At 45.6% G+C, this 19,348-nt stretch overlaps 1 protein-coding gene across 1 annotated transcript in view; it reads left to right on the top strand.

Annotated features, from left to right (window-relative positions):
* Positions 1-19,348, top strand: part of LOC141148558 (uncharacterized) — a gene marked incomplete in the record, with an annotated part of 670,733 nt that overhangs the window by 106,544 nt on the left and 544,841 nt on the right. The window contains 1 exon segment of the mRNA XM_073636111.1: positions 18,799-19,146. Within this exon segment, the coding sequence (XP_073492212.1) occupies positions 18,799-19,146 (348 nt within the window).

The following is a 19,348-nucleotide window of genomic DNA, read 5'->3' as shown; positions in this document are numbered from 1 at the left end:
CTTTAGCTGAACACTGTGCAGAGTTCTCACTAAACTAACTTGTAGCTTTAGCTGAACACTGTGCAGAGGTCGCACTACACTAACTTGTAAATAATGTAGCTGCCTGCGGTAGTGATAGGATCAGAAAAACACCACCAATCTTCTACAGGTAGCTTTAGCTGAACACTTTGCAGAGGACGCACTACACTAACTGTAAATACTGTAGCTGCCTGACTGTGGTACTAGTAGGATCAGAAGAACACCAGCAATTTTCTTCAGGTAGCTGTAAATACTGTAACAACACCTGCCTGCCTGTCAGTAGGAAGAGAATAACAAGAACAGATCTAGCTAAACTGAATACAGTGTGTATATATATATATATATATATATATATATATATATATATATATATATATATATATATATATATATGTATATATACATACATACAACACCTGGGATGCATATACATACACAATACACTGTAAGTGCAGCTAACTGACTGACTGTCCTGCCTAATCTATCTAACCTAAATCAAATGACACTGTCTCTCTGTCTTTGTCTCTCAACGCCGCTGGCAATTGTGTTATTACCTATAAATGTTAGTATCCAGTTATATTTAGTGCATTTAGAAATGCATCCAGCACCTTTTAACCACTTTAGAACTGCCCACAGTACTATTACTGTGGGCAGGCAGCACGGCCAGGCTCAGCAACATAAATATACATTGCTTTGCAATGGCACACCCCCTGGGGTTCCCGATACCTGGTCGCTGTGAGCTATGCGATCACATGATCACAATGTATACACAACTGTTATGATGAGTTCCACTCATAACAGCTGTGCTTACTGTACTGATGCTGTGATTGACCCATAGCTATTACATGGTACCTGGCACCGGGGCTACCGATAAGGGGGTACCACCGGGCTTCCTGTAGGTGGCCCGGGCCCCATCACTTAACAGGGGGGTCCGGCCAGCACTGCTCGAGGGCTGAGGCCAGTAGGGGGCCCCATAAGAGGCTCTGTCACTGCACCTCTATTTGTTGCAGAGCACTGATAATACTTTCCTGCAGAGCAGTCTCTGTTCACAGTGCTCTCCTCAGCAGTCCAATTACCTAGAGAGGTGACCAGTGGCGGCTTGTGCTCAATTTTTTGGGTGGGGCGGCAAACAAACCTGGCCCCCTCACTCCCCCCACCCGCTTCACTCGATCAATCGCCCGCTGGCTCGCCCGCCCGACCGACAGGCCTGCACTTACCCCATCCTGGTTGCGGCTTCAACGGCTTCCCCCGTGCATCCTCCTGAATGCTGGCGATCGCTTCTCCTCCCAGTCATTTGGGTCTTAGGAGAAGCAGGAAGACAGTAGCGAATATTAATTCTCTAATGTCACACAAGTGCAGTACAGTGGTAGTTTTATTTAATTTCTTCATTTTCCAAAAAATTGTGACAAAAAACTACAACTTAAAATAAATGTGCCACTCCTCTTAAAGGGGTTGTAAACCCTTGTGATTTTTCACCTTAATGCATCCTATGTATTAAGGTGAAAAAACTTCTGACACCGCCGGGGAGCCGGGGTTTAGGGCCGAGTCCGACATTCTGTGCCTATGGATGCAAATGCTGGACTCGGGAACACGCCTGCAAGGTAAACCCCCCGGGAGAGCGCTTCTCCTAGGGGGTTAACTGATGCGAGGAGGAGCCGCAAGAGACCCCGAGGGACCCCAGAAGAGGAGGATCGGGCCACACTGTGCAAAACCAACTGCACAGTGGAGGCAAGTATGATATGTTTGTTATTTAAAAAAAAACAAAAAAACGAGGGTTTACAAACCCTTTAATAAATACCTTGGACTGTCTACTTTCTAAAAAGGGGTCATTTGGGGGATATTTGTACTTTCCTGACATTTTTGGGCCTCAAGAAATGAAATAGGCTGTCAGTAGATCAGGATTGATAAATGTTTCGATACAGTATATATACCATAGATTGTGGACTCTATACCTTTCCTACAAACTAAATAATATACACTGATTTGGGTTATTTTTACCAAAAAAAAGGAGCAGAATATATTTTGGCCTAAATCTATTAAGAACAATTGGCCCAGAGGCGGGGGAAGGAGGAGGGAGCCGGACTTCTGACGTACCTGTCAAAAACAGGTACCCGCTCCCCCCTCCACCCCCCCCCAAAGGTGCCAATTGTGGCACCGGAGGGAGGGAGGAGACAGGTGAGCGGAAGTTCCACTTTTGGGTGGAACTCTTCTTTAAATACCACCAAAAGAAAGCTTTATTTGTGTGAAAAGAATATATAAAGTTCACCTGTATACAATGTTGCATGACCAGGGCCGGACTTGCCATTGGGCTTGACTGGGCTCAAGCCCATGGGCCCTGCCCAATAGGGTGCCCGGGGACCCAATTCGCTCCCGCGCTATAGCCGAAAAACGGCTACAGCGTGGACGCCAATTGCTGGGAGGGCGTCCCTGGACGTCCTACTGTTTACTTCCCACCGAGTTCGCGCATCGGGGAAGTTCTGTGTTGGCCGTGTCCCTTGGACACAGCCAATCGCAGATCGTGCTAAATGGCCAATCACAGCGGCCATTTAGCACTCGATCTGAGTGTCCAGTGAGAGGTGATCTCATATGTAAACATATGAGATCATCTCTCATCGCCGGCTCTCCCTCCTCACACAGAGACAGCGTGTGAGGAGGGAGAGGTCCCATGCTGCAGATCTGTGAGTGAACACTACAGTTACAGTTACACTACACAACATAGTGCCATCTGTCCCCAGTGCCACGTATTAGTGCCATCTGTCATCAGTGCTACGTATTAGTGACATCTGTCATCAGTGCCACATATTAGTGACATCTGTCATCAGTGCCATGTATTAGTGACATCTGTCATCAGTGCCACGTATTAGTGTCATCTGTCATCAGTGCCACGTATTAGTGTCATCTGTCATCAGTGTCACATGTCATCAGTGCCATGTATTAGTGCCATCTGTCATCAGTGCCACATATTAGTGCCATCTGTTATCAGTGCCACGTGTCATCAGTGCCACATATTAGTGCCATCTGTTATCAGTGTCACGTGTCATCAGTGCCACGTATTAGTGCCATCTGTCATCAGTTCCACGTATTAGTGCCATCTACCATCAGTGCCACATATTAGTGCCATCTGTCATCAGTTTCACGTGTCATCAGTGCCACGTATTAATATTTAAAGTAATGTATAGAAGGTAGGACCTGAAAGTGACTCATGCCCAGGGGCCCCCACCACCCTAAGTCCTGCCCTGTGCATGACCGATCAATTGGCAGTTAAAGTAGCGCAGTGCTGAATAGCAAAAAAGGCACTGGTCATGAAGGGTGTAAAAGCTTTCGGAGGTCAAGTGATTAAAGAAAAGACATGTGCAATTTGTTTCGTTCCGAATTATTTTTTTCCAAATTTTTCAATTTGCGAAATTTCGAATTTCCGAATCTCTGAATTTTCAAATTACCGAATTTCTGAATTTTTGAATTCTCATATTTCTGAATTTTCTAATTTTCTAATTTCCGAAAATCCAGTATTCGGAAATTGGAAATTTTGGGAATTCGAGTTTTTGGAAATTTGAAATTCGGAATTTGGAAGATTTCGGAAATGCGAAAAGTCGAATTCGGAAATTTGAAATTTCGGAAATTCGGGTTTTTGGAAATTCGGAATTTGGAAAATTTCGGAAATTTGAAAATTCGAATTTGGAAATTTGAAATTTCAGAAATTCGAATTTGGAAGTACTCAGAGGCGCAGTGGGACAGATACAGCATCGGACCCATGCTGCATCCACCTAGGTAACTATGATTGGGGTAAAAACCCCAACCCCATACTTCTCTTTAACCTCCCTGGCGGTTTTCCCGAGTGTGGCTCGGGGTTAAATTTCAGTATCATTAGCGGTAACCCCGAGCCACACTCGGGATTGCATTGCAGGATCCTGGTGCAGTGTACTTACCTTGTCACCAGGATCCTGCAATGTCCCCCCGCTGTGTCTGAGGGCTGTGTCTTCTGCCCCGATGTCCTCTGTGCCGGGCTTCGTTCCCTGCGAGCGTCGCAACGCACGGAGCAGAGCCTGGCGGCAAATTCAAAAATGTGAAAATTCATAATACATACAGTACACTGTAATCTTACAGATTACATTACTGTATGAAATTATTTCACATCCCTTTGGTGCCTAGTGATTTGTCCAGTGCCCTGCATGCAGTTTTATATTATATATACTGTTCTTTCTGCCTAGAAACTTGAGATTGTCCATAGCAATAGGGTTGCCACCTTTTCTTCAAGCCAAACCCGAACACTTTAGCGGCGGCTTTTTTTGGGAGTGTATACGCCAGGGATATGCAATTAGTGGACCTCCAGCTGTTGCAAAACTACAAGTCCCATCATGCCTCTGCCTCTGGGTGTCATGCTAGTGGCTGTCAGAGTCTTGCTATGCCTCATGGGATTTGTAGTTCTGCAACAGCTGGAGGTCCGCTAATTGCATATCCCTGGTATACAGAGGCGTAACTAGAAACCTCAGGGCCCCGGTGCAAGAAATGATGAAGGCCCCCCCCCCCCGATAAGCATGATTTTGATACTATATTTTTTCCACTGTACAACAAAGTAAAACATTTCTGTTTCTGATTTCAACTTACCGTAACTGTCAAGAGGAAGCTTCAGGATAGGACATGGTCACATAACAGGTCAGAATGATGAGAATGTACCTGCAAAATATCATGAAGAACAACCATAAATCAAGGCGATATATACATCCATTAGAGCCCTTGCACACTGGGGCGGGGGCGGCGTCGGCAGTAAAACGCCGCTATTATTAGCGGCTTTTTACCGTCGGTATGCGGCCGATAGCGGGGCGGTTTTACCCTCCGCTAGCGGCCGAGAAAGGGTTAAATACCACCGCAAAGTGCCTTGGCAGAGGCGCTTTGCCGGCGGTATAGCCGCGCCGTCCCATTGATTTCAATGGGCAGGAGCGGTAAAGGAGTGGTATACACACCGCTCCTTCACCGCTCCGAAGATGCTGCTGGCAGGACTTTTTTTACCGTCCTGCCAGCGCATCGCTCCAGTGTGCAAGCCCTCGGGGCTTTCACACTGGAATGAAAGCAGCGGCACTTTCGGGGCGGTTTGCAGGCGCTATTATTAGCGCAATAGCGCCTGCAAACCGCCCCAGTGTGCAAGGGCTCTTAGACAAAGTTATAGTCAAAGATCCACATTTAAATTATATATTTAAATACATAAAATATAACATTTTGAATGAGATTAATTTGGAAAATATAAAAACACTGTACATGTATAGACACACAAACTTACTAAAAATGTTCACAAAGGTAGAAGAAAATCTTCAAAAAAGGGTCCAAAACAGGGCCAACAATAACTTTCAACTTTTTTAGAACTTAAAACTATAACATTTAACTTTGTTTCTGTGAAGAAAGACCTGTAAAATAGAAATGTATATATATATATATATATATATATATATATATATATATATATATATATATATATATACAGTATTTATTAGCATGGTTTATTGAAACTAGCATGCATTCAACTCAACTGGTTAGTGTAACTTGGAACCAAGCATGCAAGGTTCAGCCATAAAAATAGGTTAGTGTAACTGGTAACAAAACTGAAAAAGCCATTCTCAACAAAGGTTCAGAGGAACCCTAGAGTTCTTACAGAGGTTGTTAGGGGTTCCATGATCTGCAGCTGATTGACCTCCTATCTGATGGCATCTGCATTGATCCAGGGCAATTTGATCTATTTAGCCGTCTGAAAGGTGGCATTCTGACCACCACTGTAAGAAAGACAGACATTCTTCCCACTGACCACCAATGTAGGCTTAATTCTTCCCATTGACCCCTAATGGATAGGTTTTAGTAAAAGTTCCCCAAGACCTGAAAATTTATTAAAGGATTCCTCTGGGGTAAAAAGGTTGAGAAAGGTTGGTTTAGTGTAACTTGTAACAGAACAGATATAACTGCAAACTTACTTGGTCATTAAAAATGACGACGCCTTGCTTTTGTTTCAGCAAAGTCATCTATAATGCTTTCAATGTTGAGTCTTCTAGCTCTCTCATTTTCTATGCTTAACAAAGCAAGTCCAGTGAGTCTTTGCTGAGACATGGTGTTTCTCAAATAACTTTTAATTAGTTTAAATTTTGAAAAAGACCTTTCTGCAGTTGCTACGGTTACTGGAAGTGTGAGGAACAAAAGTAAAGTACAGCCCGGAACTGAGCGCAGCATAGGTGTAGGGTTAGCATGACTGGGGTGGGGCTGTGAGGCGGAGATGTAGGGGTTAACTAGTCAGGCAGTGGGGGGAGTTTGGGATACTTTTAGGGGGTGGAGCTTAGGCGCAGTGGTCAGTTGGGAAGAAGAAGGTAGTGAGGAAGGTGAATTTCCCGCCCGCCCTCCCTATAGGTATGTAGTAGTGTGTTCCGGGAGCTTGGAAGGATAATTTTTGTTTCTTGTAAGGGGTGTTCAATTTTAAGGGTTAGGGGTAATTATTTAAAACGTCGTAGCGGCAGTAGGTATTGGGGGTCTTTGAAGGCGGTGATGAGAATAATTGAGGTTTAAAATGGGGGTTGGGCTCATACGGATGTATGGGCGTCCTTTCCCAAAATAAAATGGCAACATTGGTGGTAGAAAAATTGCATCTGGAAGGATTAATGTGCTTGTCCCTGAGATTGCGTAATGCACGGCGTGGGGCCTTACATGGGGATACCGATGCAACGAGTTGGAGAAAGTTAGAGTTGGCCTTCAAAGACCTCCTAGGAAAATAAAAGTTGTTATGCTGTATAGTTGGTTTAATGTTATTTAAAGATGTATTTATAAGCATTTAAGTTATATGTTGAAGAATGTTGATATTTCTGGTAATTTTTGTTATAATAAAAGGCTGCTATGGCCATTCGACTCCAAAGAGAAGTTTGTGTCGTCTGGTCATTGGGTAAGAAATAGATAGTGAATAAGTTTGGGTTAACTAAGAGAGCCTCACTATATGCCACATCCCATAGTCATGCTATGCAGACATCTGGGACAGTAGAAGACAGTGCACTGTTTTCAACAAGTAGTAGGTGAGCAAGATCCTTTACAGTGGAAAAACTGCGAACCTCTTCTTGAAGTGCTGAACGGAATGAAAGAAGCTGCCCAGGAAAATCTGGTGATAGATCCTCTCTGTAAAATTCATGCAGTTTTGATGCTGCTGCAATCAGATTATCATCAGATTGAGAAGCAAGAATGGCAGGCTGAACTATCTCAAATCTATGAAGGACTGCATTCATTCCTGTAAATCGGTCTGGTTTATAATAATATCCAAACATCTATAAAATACAGTTGTTTTAAAGCGTTCCTCTGGATCAGATAATCTTTCATCCATACACAGCTCACCAAAGTGGCGCTTTACTTTTTTAAATCTTTTTGAAAACTTTGCTTCAATTCCCCACTTTTCTGCAAGTGTCACTGCAGTTTCTTTGGCTTCCTCGAAATGATCCCTGTAGCTGGAAAGGGCTGTAACAGCATTCTGAATGAGCTGCACTGCTCCAGACAGTTCCATGTCTTTTGATTGCAAGGCTTTTGAAATTGCATTCACATGGTTCAAGATTTTAGTTTGCAGGGCGACAAGAAGCACAAACTCAAAAGATTCTATTTTCTTTTTTAGATTTGCAGCCTCATCTCTTTCTATTGGTTTTGATGAAAGAAGGATTATTTTTGACAAAGCTTGCATGATGTCTAGAAAACGGAAACGAAGTGCAAGCAGGGAATCATGTCTAGAAGACCACCGTGTAGGGCAAAGCCGTTTCAGTGTGACAGAGGATTCAGATGTGAATGATGAGAGAAAGGCCCATCTGCGTATGCTTTCCCCAAAGAAGGTGTATAAATTATGCACCACATCAAAAAATCTAGAAACTTCCGGTATGTCAGAAACAGCATCCTGAATGACAAGATTTAGATTGTGTGCTGCACAATGAACATAGAGGGCATTCTTTTCCATCTTTGCTATCCGAGCCTGCACACCAGAATAGACACCACTCATTGTTGCTGCACCATCATAACCCTGACCACGACACTTTGATATTTCAAGGCCCTTGCTCTCTATGCAGGCAACAATATTGCTAGTAATCTGTGCTGCACTCTGATCTTCAATGGCATGGAACCCTAAGAAAGCCTCATTTATTGTTATACTGCAGGCTTGTTGATTCGTATCTCTTTCCACAGACACATATCGAAATATCTGACTCATCTGATCTACTTTGGATATGTCCTGGGTTGTGTCCATTATTATAGAATAAAATTGTGTTTTTTTTATTTCAGAAACAATTTCACTTTGCACTTTTTTGGACAGAATTTCTATTAACTCATTTTGTATTTTGGGGCTCAAATATTTAAATGTGCCTTGGGGTAACTGGAGAAGTTCCTTTAAAATTGGGTCATATTCTGCAAGTAGCTCTATGATGGAGAGAAAGTTTCCATTGTTAACCTCTCCCAGGCGCTCCCTGTGACCACGAAAGGCTAGATTAGCCATTGCCATTGTTAATGTTACATTAACAATTCTTTGTAGGACCTGCCTCCAAGTTTTTTTCTCGTCGAATTTGTTTTTCATTTTCCTCATCAATTGTTTTATTACGCCTCCACTGATCATAAACTACACATGCTTCCATGTGAGTTTGCGAAGACTCATGGATCTGAATTTTAGCAGACAGCCTCTGCCACTTCTGGATCCCTTTTGCCCATGCAGGTTCAAATCCTACTTTTTTACGGTCTGCAAACAACCAGCATGGTTCACAGTACGCTGCATTAAGCTTTGGAGAGTAACAAAGCCACATTAAAGGTAGTTTAAGCCCTGTCTTGGTGACTCGCTCATAATAACTTTCAGAAAAGCATCTTTTCTTAGTATCATTATCTCGGGGGAAAGGTCCTGGAGGTCTGCATGGGCCATGAGCTAATATAAACCTTTTAAGGTTTGGATCTGTTATTGTGACTGGGTAATGTCCCCTATCAGTCACATATTGCTCACAAACAATACTACTTTCAATATCACACCTGAAGATGCTCTACTGCTCACAAGATCTAAATCTTCATCAGTATTTGGGGTGGTGCCAAGAGGTTGGTCTTGTATTGTGCTACAGCCTTCAAGTGGATTACTGCTGTCATCTTCTAGTGAGAATTCAATAGAGCAAGTTTCTTCACTGACTGTCGCCTGACTGATCCGTGAGATATTTACACTTTCCTGAATACTTTTTTCAGTTTCCTCACTGCTATCTCTAGAACTTTCAGCCACAGTTTTAGGGGTGGAAAAGAAGTGACTTATTTGAGGCAGTTTTTGAATTTTTATCTGCTCTTCCTTAGCCTTTTTACGTTTCTGAGCACCACTCCTGGACTGCGTGGATGACATTATGATGGAAAAGTGTTTATTTTTTATTTTCTGTAAATAAAAGTATATTAGAGTCATAGTATGCAAGCTCTTCAGGAAAGTCACTCCATATATAATACCTAGGATTACATGTGAGATGAACAGATACACATTTTACAGTCTAGCATTGTTCAATATTCACAATGAACAGGGCAACTAGGGTATTATTAACCAAAATGCTGTCAAATATTTTAAACTATTATTAACTTTTGTATATCGTCATAGTTCAGCCCCAGTGCAGCTATATTTCTGGGGCAGCACACAAATTTTGAAAAATTCAATGTATTGATCCATTAAACCACACTTTCATAGAAGTGACCCAGGATTAGCCAGGGTCATTCTAAATAAAAACTAGCCGATTTAGATAAAGCTTTATAGTAAATGGACTCTCAGCATGGTACGGCCTAGTAATTGACTGCTGGGAACCACCTGGCTAAGGTGACCCAAAGTGAAGGATTAGAAGGATAAAAAGTGTAGGTGGGGCATATTCAGTCCTAAGCCCAAGTTAAAGGGGTTGTAAACCCTCGTTTTTTTTAATATTTTTTAAATAACAAACATATCATACTTACCTCCACTGTGCAGCTCATTTTGCACAGAGTGGCCCTGATCGTCCTCTTCTGGGGTCCCCCCGGTGGCTCCTCCCCGCAATCAGATAACCCCCTAAGAGAAGCACTCTCCCGGGGGGGTTACCTTGCCCGAGTCCAGCATTTGCGTCCATATACACAAAGCCCGCTGGATTTGATTGACAGCAGCGGGAGCCAATTGCTGCGCTGCTTTCAATCTATCCAATCAAGAGCCGGGACCCCGTGGAAAGAGGGAGAGCAGGTCTCCGCCGAGGGAAATACACTAGTATAGTAAATAAACTCTCTAGTTAGGTTTTACTTTGCATAAAAGAAACTAAGCTGTGAGAATTAAAAACACACAAACACCAAAGAAAAATAATGCAGCACTTCAGTATTCAGTGACACATTGTTTTTCCTACAATACAATGCTAGATAACCATTGTCACTATTTTGGATTACTTTTTCCCATAAAGCATGGCTGGCTGAGAATCATGGGGAATACAGACAGTCCACAACTGCCATAGTTTAGCCATTAGTTAAAGCGGAGTTTCGCCGTTTTTTTAAGTCAGTAGCTACAAATACTGCAGCTGCTGACTTTTAAAATAAGGACACTCACCTGTCTAGGGCGCCCGCGATGCTGGCACCCGAAGCCGATCTGTCCCTCGGCTCTCGGGTGCTGCTGCCGCCGCCATCTTTGCTAAGGGAATCAGGAGGCAAATTCACCTCCTGGTTCCCTGCTGCGCATGCGTGACTCGCGCTGCGCGTTTCCACTGGTCCCTGCTGTCTCCTGGGGGGGGGAGGGGCAGTGGCGTAGATACCCATGGGTGTCGCGGGTATCTATGCCCGGAAGTGGGAGCAAAATACCTGTATTAGACAGGTATCTGCTCCCCCCATGAAAGGTGCCAAATGTGAAACCGGAGGGGGGGGGGGATTCCAAAAAGCGGAAGTTCCATTTTTATGTCGAACTCCGCTTTAAGTTAACAAAAATATATATTCTGTATATATATATTTTTTTAATATTTAGGTCCAAAAAAAAAAATAGAAAAAAAAAAAATCAGGAGATATCCATTATCCTTCACTACCTAAAGAAAGCCCAATTCATCCTGAGAAAAAAAAAAAGGTATAATCCACCTGGATACACAAAGTAGTTGTGATGATATGTACAGTTTTACTAACACATGTCAAAGGTGCAGAATTAGGCATTAACATTTTTTCCCCTCAGTCATTAAGGGGTTAAACATATTTATCAACTCTTTGTGTTTCAATTTTAATAAAAAATTGCTATGCAAAATTTTTATTTCCTATGTGGCCATAATGCAGTATTTTCCTGAAATACCATGTTATGACCCCTAGATGGAGCTGATGATCATTGAGGATTAATCAGATCTTTTATTAACGCGGTTGTAAATCCTGTTTGTTAATTTTTACCTACAGGTAAGCCTATAAGGCCTATAATAAGACTTACCTATACATAAAATCAATATCTCCTAAATGTGCACAGTTTAGGAGATATTCACCCTGCATGCAGCCAGTGACATCACTGGTGCATGCGCTCTGAAGGTCTGGCATACCTTGCCGGAACTTCAGAGCTTCGTACCAGAACTGAGGTCTCCTGCACACATGCACAGGAGTGACGTCATCGTGGCACCGGCCAATCAGATACACGGAGCACACAAATGCGGAAAAAAGACTTGGAGAACATGTCAGCCCTCTCAGCGGTGACATTACAGCGCCGGAGGGCTTAGTTCCAAGGTGAGTATTTCATAATGTGCTAGTACACATATACACATATACATCCTGTGGTACCTAGGACAAATGCTGATACAAGTGTGGAAAAAAGTTGAGGGAGAATGTTCCTTCCAGGATCACATGTAAATAAAGAAGGAAAGTTGGGACTTTAAATGAGGCTAATGACATTGTGGAGGTAAATTAATAGAAGTACATATTTATTGAACATAGAAGAGTGTAAAAATGCGTAACAGTAATAAAAAGCACATAAAAAAATATATCATTTCATCTTTATTCACACACACACATATATGTGCGCATGTAGCATGAACATGCAGGATACATAATTATATATCACAAATTGGCACCACATGATGATCTAGAATAATTGATTGGTCATTTAATAAATTCATATATGTACATATATCATCAAAGCAGCACTTTGCGGAGGAAATAGAAACATGTAAAAGCACAACCACCTGTCTGTTTACACCCAACTGCCCTCCAATCCAGTCCACCCAAGCAGAGGGGAACGGATCCCCTTCTGTTTGTTTTTGGTTGATCGTATTGGAGGTAGGTGGCTGTAAACGGTCACAAGTCCATTTACACCCACAACTTAATAGAGGAGAATGGAGGGTCCAATGGGGTCTAAATGAAAACCCGACAGGCGGACCCAATCAGACCGCTCATGTGAAAGGGCTCTTATTAGCTGAGAGATGGCGTCATATTTAACCACTTGCTTACTGGGCACTTAAACCCCCCTCCTATCCAGACCGATTTTCAGCTTTCGGCGCTGACGCACTTTGAATGACAATTGTGCGGTCATACAACACTGTACCCAAATGAAATTTTTATCATTTTTTTCACCACAAATAGAGCTTTCTTTTGGTGGCATTTGATCACCTCTGCGGTTTTTACTTTTTATTAAAAAAATGTAAAAAACTGAATTTAAAAAAAAAAAAAAAAAGTTTATTTTTTTATATTTTGTTATAAAAAATTTTAAACGGGTCATTTTTCTCCTTCATTGATGTACGCTGATGAGGCGACAGTGATGGGCACTGATAGGCGGCAGTGATGGGCACTGATGGGTGGCAGTGATGGGCACTGATGGGTGGCAGTGATGGGCAGCACTGGCAGGTGGCACTGATTGGCACTACAGGTGGGCATTGATAGGTGGTACTTGTGGGCATTGATAGGTGGCACTTGTGGGCACTATTAGGTGGCACTGTGGGCACTATTAGGTGGCACTTTTATTGGGCACTGATGAGGCAGATGTGCCTCTTCCACTTGGGGACCGATGTCCCTCACATCCGATCCGGTGATCGGCTTTTTTTTCTACTCGCGCTGTCAGCGTGAGTAAAAAAAAAAACGATTACCGATCTTTTGTTTACATCATGTGATCAGCTGTCATTGGCTGACAGCTGATAACATGGTAAGGGGCCGGGACCGGCCCCTTACACAGATCGGTGATCAGCCGAGTCTCATTGACTCGGTGATCACAACGCGCCCGGCGCGCGCCCTGCAGGGCGCGCACAGGGAGCACGCAGGGAGCGTGCACAGGGAAAGCCGTCATATGACGGCCTCCCGGGAATGTAGGTCCGCGCTGTAGCCGTCATTCGGCTATAGCGCGGATGCCAGGTAGTTAATGCATATATCAGGAACCACAGTTATGCCTGGTACACATGATGAGATTGTGGGACAAATGATCTTCTATTTTTTTTTTTGCATGCTAATCTCATATCAAAAATGAAGAGTTTACTAAATGTACGAAAATTCTCGTTTGACAGAATAAGACTTCAGAAGTGATGTCATGTATTGTAATGTATTTGTATTGCATTTCTGAACGACAACTCTACCGATTTAGAAGTTGGAAAGTGGATTTTTTCTTACGATTTTCTAATCGTGTTTACGGGGCTTTAGTCTTAGGCAGGCCATAGACCATTTAAATCCTGGCCGGTTCAGCAGGGACTGGACAAGATTCGAATGGGCAGCCCAAATGTACCAAGTTGATCGATCGATCAACTTGGGTACAACCAGCCTGCCGAATTCTCTCCTAATTATCGCTAACGGCTGCTATAGCCTTTAGCAATAATCACTGTCTTCTCCTGCCTGCCTGCCCCTACTCCCCCCCCCACCCCCCCAGCTGAGAGAAGACAATTGCTTGGCAGGACAGATTCCCCTGTCAGCGCTGTTTGTGTTTGTTGATGGAGGAATCAATGGGAGTCTATGACATCGACATATGAATCTGGTACAGATATTGGCTCATCATACCTGCAAAGCTGCCCGTTGCAAGTCTTCGAGCGGCTTGTGAGGGTCCACCTTAACCTCCCACGTTGTTTGGAAGACCACCAGAAAGGCGAAGTTGTAGCTGACCTTCCAGGAATTCTAGACAGAAATTTTGCAGTTGGTTACTTGAGTATATGTAAACGATCACCTTGTAAAACTACCCATTCAGTTTAAAATGGAAATTAAAAGCAAAACATTTGTATACACAGGGCTCAAAATTTCAAATCCTGAGCTACTAGCCAGGCCTCAAGGGTTACTTGCCATCTGTTGCTCCACCCCCAAACACGCCCTCATAACTTATCTCATGAAATTACACTTAAATGTTTTATGCAGAATTAAGTTATGAAAATAAATATTAACAACTTTATCCGTGCCCAAAAATGTAGCCTGCCAGTGTCCCCAGTGCAGCCAGTGACCCCAGTGCAGCCAGTGTCCCCAGTGCAGCCAGTGTCCCCACCAGTGCAGCCAGTGTCCCCAGTGCAGCCAGTGTCACCAATGCAGCCTGCCCGTGTCCACCTGTGTCCCCAGTGCAGCCAGTGTCCCCAGTGCAGCCAGTGTCACCTATGCAGCCAGTGTCACCTATGCAGCCTGCCCGTGTCCATCAGTGCAGCCAGTGTCCCCAGTGCAGCCAGTGTCACCAATGCAGCCTGCCCGTGTCCACCAGTGTCCCCAGTGCAGGCAGTGTCCCCAGTGCAGCCAGTGTCACCTATGCAGCCTGCCCGTGTCCCCCAGTGCAGCCGGTGCAGCCAGTGTCCCCAGTGCAGCCAGTGTCCACCAGTGCAGCCAGTGTCCCCAGTGCAGCCAGTGTCCACCAGTGCAGCCAGTGTCCACCAGTGCAGCCAGTGTCCACCCGTGCAGCCAGTGTCCCCAGTGCAGCCAGTGTCCCCAGTGCAGCCAGCCCGTGTCCCCAATGCAGCCAGCCCGTGTCCCCAGTGCAGCCAGCCCGTGTCCCCAGTGCAGCCAGCCCGTGTCCCCAGTGCAGCCAGCCCGTGTCCCCAGTGCAGCCAGCCAGTGTCCCCAGTGCAGCCAGCCAGTGTCCCCAGTGCAGCCAGCCAGTGTCCCCAGTGCAGCCTGCCCGTGTCCCCAGTGCAGCCTGCCCGTGTCCCCAGTGCAGCCTGCCCGTGTCCGCAGTGCAGCCAGCCAGTGTCACCAATGCAGCCAGTGTCACCAATGCAGCCTGCCCGTGTCCACCTGTGTCCCGAGTGCAGCCAGTGTCACCAATGCAGCCAGTGTCACCAATGCAACCTGCCCGTGTCCACCTGTGTCCCCAGTGCAGCCTGTGTCCCCAGTGCAGCCTGCCCGTGTCCACCTGTGTCCCCAGTGCAGCCAGTGTCCCCAGTGCAGCCAGTGTCCCCATTGCAGCCTGCCCGTGTCCCCAGTGCAGCCAGTGTCCCCAGTGCAGCCAGTGTCACCAATGCAGCCTGCCCGTGTCCACCTGTGTCACCAGTGCAGTCTGTGTCACCAATGCAGCCAGTGTCACCAATGCAGCCTGCCCGTGTCCACCTGTGTCCCCAGTGCAACCAGTGTCCCCAGTGCAGCCAGTGTCACCAATGCAGCCTGCCCATGTCCACCTGTGTCCCCAGTGCAGCTAGTGTCACCAATGCAGCCTGCCCGTGTCAGCCAGTGTCCCCAGTGCAGCCAGTGTCCCCAGTGCAGCCAGTGTCCCCAGTGCAGCCTGCCCATGTCCACCTGTGTCCCCAGTGCAGCCGGTGTCCCCAGTGCAGCCGGTGTCCTTAATGCAGCCGGCCCGTGTCCACCAGTGCCACCTATGTCCCCAGTGCAGCCTGTGTCACCGGTGCAGCCTAAAGGGGGTGGTGGATGCACTGAAGGGGGTGGTGGTGGCACTGGAGGGGGTGGTCATTGGCGGAATTATAGGGGTCGCAACAATCGCAAGTACGACTGGACCCTGTAGTTCTCCGCCACTTCAGGGGGCCCATCAGCCGCCCGCCCGCCGTGTGGTGGTGGCACTGTAGGGGGGTGGTGGTGGCACTGTAGGAGGGTGGTGGTGGCACTGGAGGGGGGTGGTGGTACTGGAGGGGGACCTCTTACTGATCCCATCCTCCCACCACCACCACTGATCTCATCCCTATCCCCCCAGCCCCCATCTCCTCTGTTGTAGAGGTGATGGGGGGTGGGGGGGATAGGGATGAGATCAGTGGTGGTGGTGGGGGGATGGGATCAGTAAGAGGCAGAGCCGCAGAGGTGGTGGAGGTTGGGATCGATCGATTGGAGTGCAAAATGGGGACTTACCGCCAATCAATTGATTGATTCCCCCTCCTCAGAACAAAGTCAGAAAGAATCTTTCAGAATCGGCGTGCCTGCTCCTCCAGCCCAGGATGCTTTGCTAGCCTCAGGACAGGTCACATGCCGCCGTAGGTACTGCACACTGCGCAGAAGCAGAGGGCAGAGCTCCTCCCCTGCCTTCAGTGAATTGGGGTGCTTCATTATCCGCCCCGCCTCCCTTCCAGTCTCTCTTTCTGGATAGGCGGGGGCGGAGCCCACACAGTCCCTCAGGCCTCAGCTCTCCTCGTGCAGGCTTGGCGGGTGAAAGCCCCCCTCCCTCCCAACACAGTGAAAAACATGATGGATGGACACACACACACACCTCCGACCGGACAGTCAGTTTGGCCCCTCACGCGGCGGGCGGGTGGGCCCCCCACATGGCGGGCGGGCGGACCCCTCACACAGCGGGCGGGCGGCTGATGGGCCCCCTGAAGTGGCGGAGAACTACAGGGCCCAGTCGCACTTGCGACTGTTGCGAGCCCTATAATTCCGCCACTGCTGGTATACATTATAAAATTGTAAAAGACCTGGGACACTTTTGGTGGCCTGAAAGAGAGTAGTAATGTGGCTCATAGCTCGCCGCAGCAAACAGTGCGTGTGGCTAAATTGTGAGTGTTCTGCACAGAATGCAGGGGTCAGATATGTCCTGGGGCAGTGGCGGCTGGTGCCCAAAATTTTTTTTGGGGGGGGGGCACAAACAAACTGAAAAATTCTGAAAAAAAACATCCATTGCAGCCTCACTGTGCCCAATAAAATTCAGCCACTGTGCCCCAACAAATGCAGCCTCTGTGCCCATCATATGCAGCCTCTGTGCCCATCATATGCAGCCTCTGTGCCCATCATATGCAGCCTCTGTGCCCATTATAAGCAGCCATTGTGCCCATCATACAGCCTCTGTGCCCATCATACAGCCTCTGTGCCCATCATATGCAGCCTCTGTGCCCATCATATGCAGCCTCTGTGCCCATCATATGCAGCCTCTGTGCCCATCATATGCAGCCTCTGTGCCCATCATACAGCCTCTGTGCCCATCATATGCAGCCTCTGTGCCCATCATACAGCCTCTGTGCCCATCATACGCAGCCTGAGCCCATATGTGCTGGGGGTGCTTGGGGGGGTCAGATATGTCCTGGGGGGCGCTTTGTGAGAGAAGAGGGCCAGTGCAGGGGGGGGTAGGACATGTGCTGGAGGGGTCCTTTGGGAGGGGAGAGAGATAGTGCTAGGAGGGGTCGTCAGATTTCAAATCCAATCGACACTTCTAGCATTGTCTTCCCCCTGCCAAAGCCCCCCCAGCACATATCCTCCTAACCCCTCGATCACTCCTGTTTTCTACCTTGTCCTCCTTTTCAGCCGCTCTCTCCCCCTCCCTCCTCATTTTCTACAGACCTCATATCAGCACATCGCTGCTCCCCTCCTCCTCGTGTGTGTACAGAAGGGAGAAGGAGGAGGAGGGGAGGAGCTTTCATACACTGATACTCTGCTCTGCTCTGCTGAACCAAGCTGCTGTCAGGGAGAGGGGAGACATATTACTCTCGGTGCAGTCTGTGTGATGATGTGTCCAGGTCTGGGGCAGAAGTAAACCCGAACACATCATTCAAAAACCAGACTGTCCGGGAGAAAACCGTACAGGTGCCAACCCTACATAGCAACCAAAAAAATTTCCCTTTACGTCAAAAGTGGTTTTAGACCAGCTAGAAATAAGCGATAGTAAATTAGAATCACTTGAGAATTGAGAGATAGTGAATTGTGGGGAAATTCATTTATATATATATATATATATATATATATATATATATATATATATATATATATATATATAAATTTAATTATTTATTATATTATAATTTATGATTTTATGTTTCAGACTTTATCATACCCGGGATATCTACTAGACTCTTGTTTGGACAGATTTAAGTGTGTCATTGCTAAGAATTACAGGCCTACAATATAAAAAGCCAAATTTCTATGCAAAACAATTGTACCACTTTGAGACGCAAAAATCTGACATAATCATAAAGCCAGAGAGGTTAAAGCATTCTCCTGAGCTGGCCAGAACTAGTTCCTGAGGCAATTTATTTCACAAAGATATTATAACTCTTCAATTTTCATATCCAAGCTGCCCAACAACTGTTCAAAAATCTCCATAGATCCTGATAACGAGAATGCTTTTCATGGTAAATAAAGCAACATACCTATGAAAGAAATAACACTCTAACAACTCTATGATCCTGACTGGCTAACCATTTAATAGACATGTTCTGATTGGCTGCAATTATTAATGATCTGAAATGTCTTATTATCAGGTTTTGTTTCATGGATTTTTTTTGTTTACATTTTTGACACCAGAAATGATTTGTTCAGATATTTCAACTTCCAACACTTCACATTCCCATCTGCTCTCCTGATTGCCATTGTCTACTATATATAGTAATTCTACAAAGCTACATTGCAGCAGGTAGTGGGCAGGTGGAGTTGTCTCTTTATAAAGCATTTTATTAAATAAAATTAAACATTTTAATATTTTTAATCTCACTTCAATTTATAAAGGTCTGTCCTGGTGCCCGGTGATTGAGGAGGTCCCCATACCCCATATACTAACAGAGCGACAGAACACTCTACAATACAACATCTCCGGATACTACCCTGATGATGTGACTGTGAGTTGGTACAGGAAGGAGAAAGGAGCCCAGGAATATGTTCCTCTATCACACGATAGGAAGTACCAGATCCCAGACATCCAGTCCCAGAGACAGTCCGATCTCACCTATTCCTGTACAGCCAGACTGCTCTTCACACCAAATGTGAGGGATGGAGAATCGGAGATCATGTGTAGAGTGTCCCATCCCAGCCTGGAGAGACCCATAGAGAGAAGATCAGGACCTCTACTGGTGCAGGGTGAGTACAGAAGAAATGTACAAAGCAGAAACATTTGTATAATATTATTATTATTATTATTATTATACAGGATTTATATAGCGCCAACAGTTTACGCAGCGCTTTACAACATTCGGGCAGATAGTTCAATTACAATACAAATCAATACAGGAGGGATCAGAGGGCTCTGCTCATTAGAGGTTACAATCTAGGAACATTGTAC

Source organism: Aquarana catesbeiana, linkage group LG06 (genome assembly GCF_042186555.1).
Source record: "Aquarana catesbeiana isolate 2022-GZ linkage group LG06, ASM4218655v1, whole genome shotgun sequence".
Taxonomy (NCBI): domain Eukaryota; kingdom Metazoa; phylum Chordata; class Amphibia; order Anura; family Ranidae; genus Aquarana; species Aquarana catesbeiana.
The sequence above is the reverse complement of the archived record's forward strand: the minus strand, read 5'-3'. Positions and strand labels throughout refer to the sequence as shown.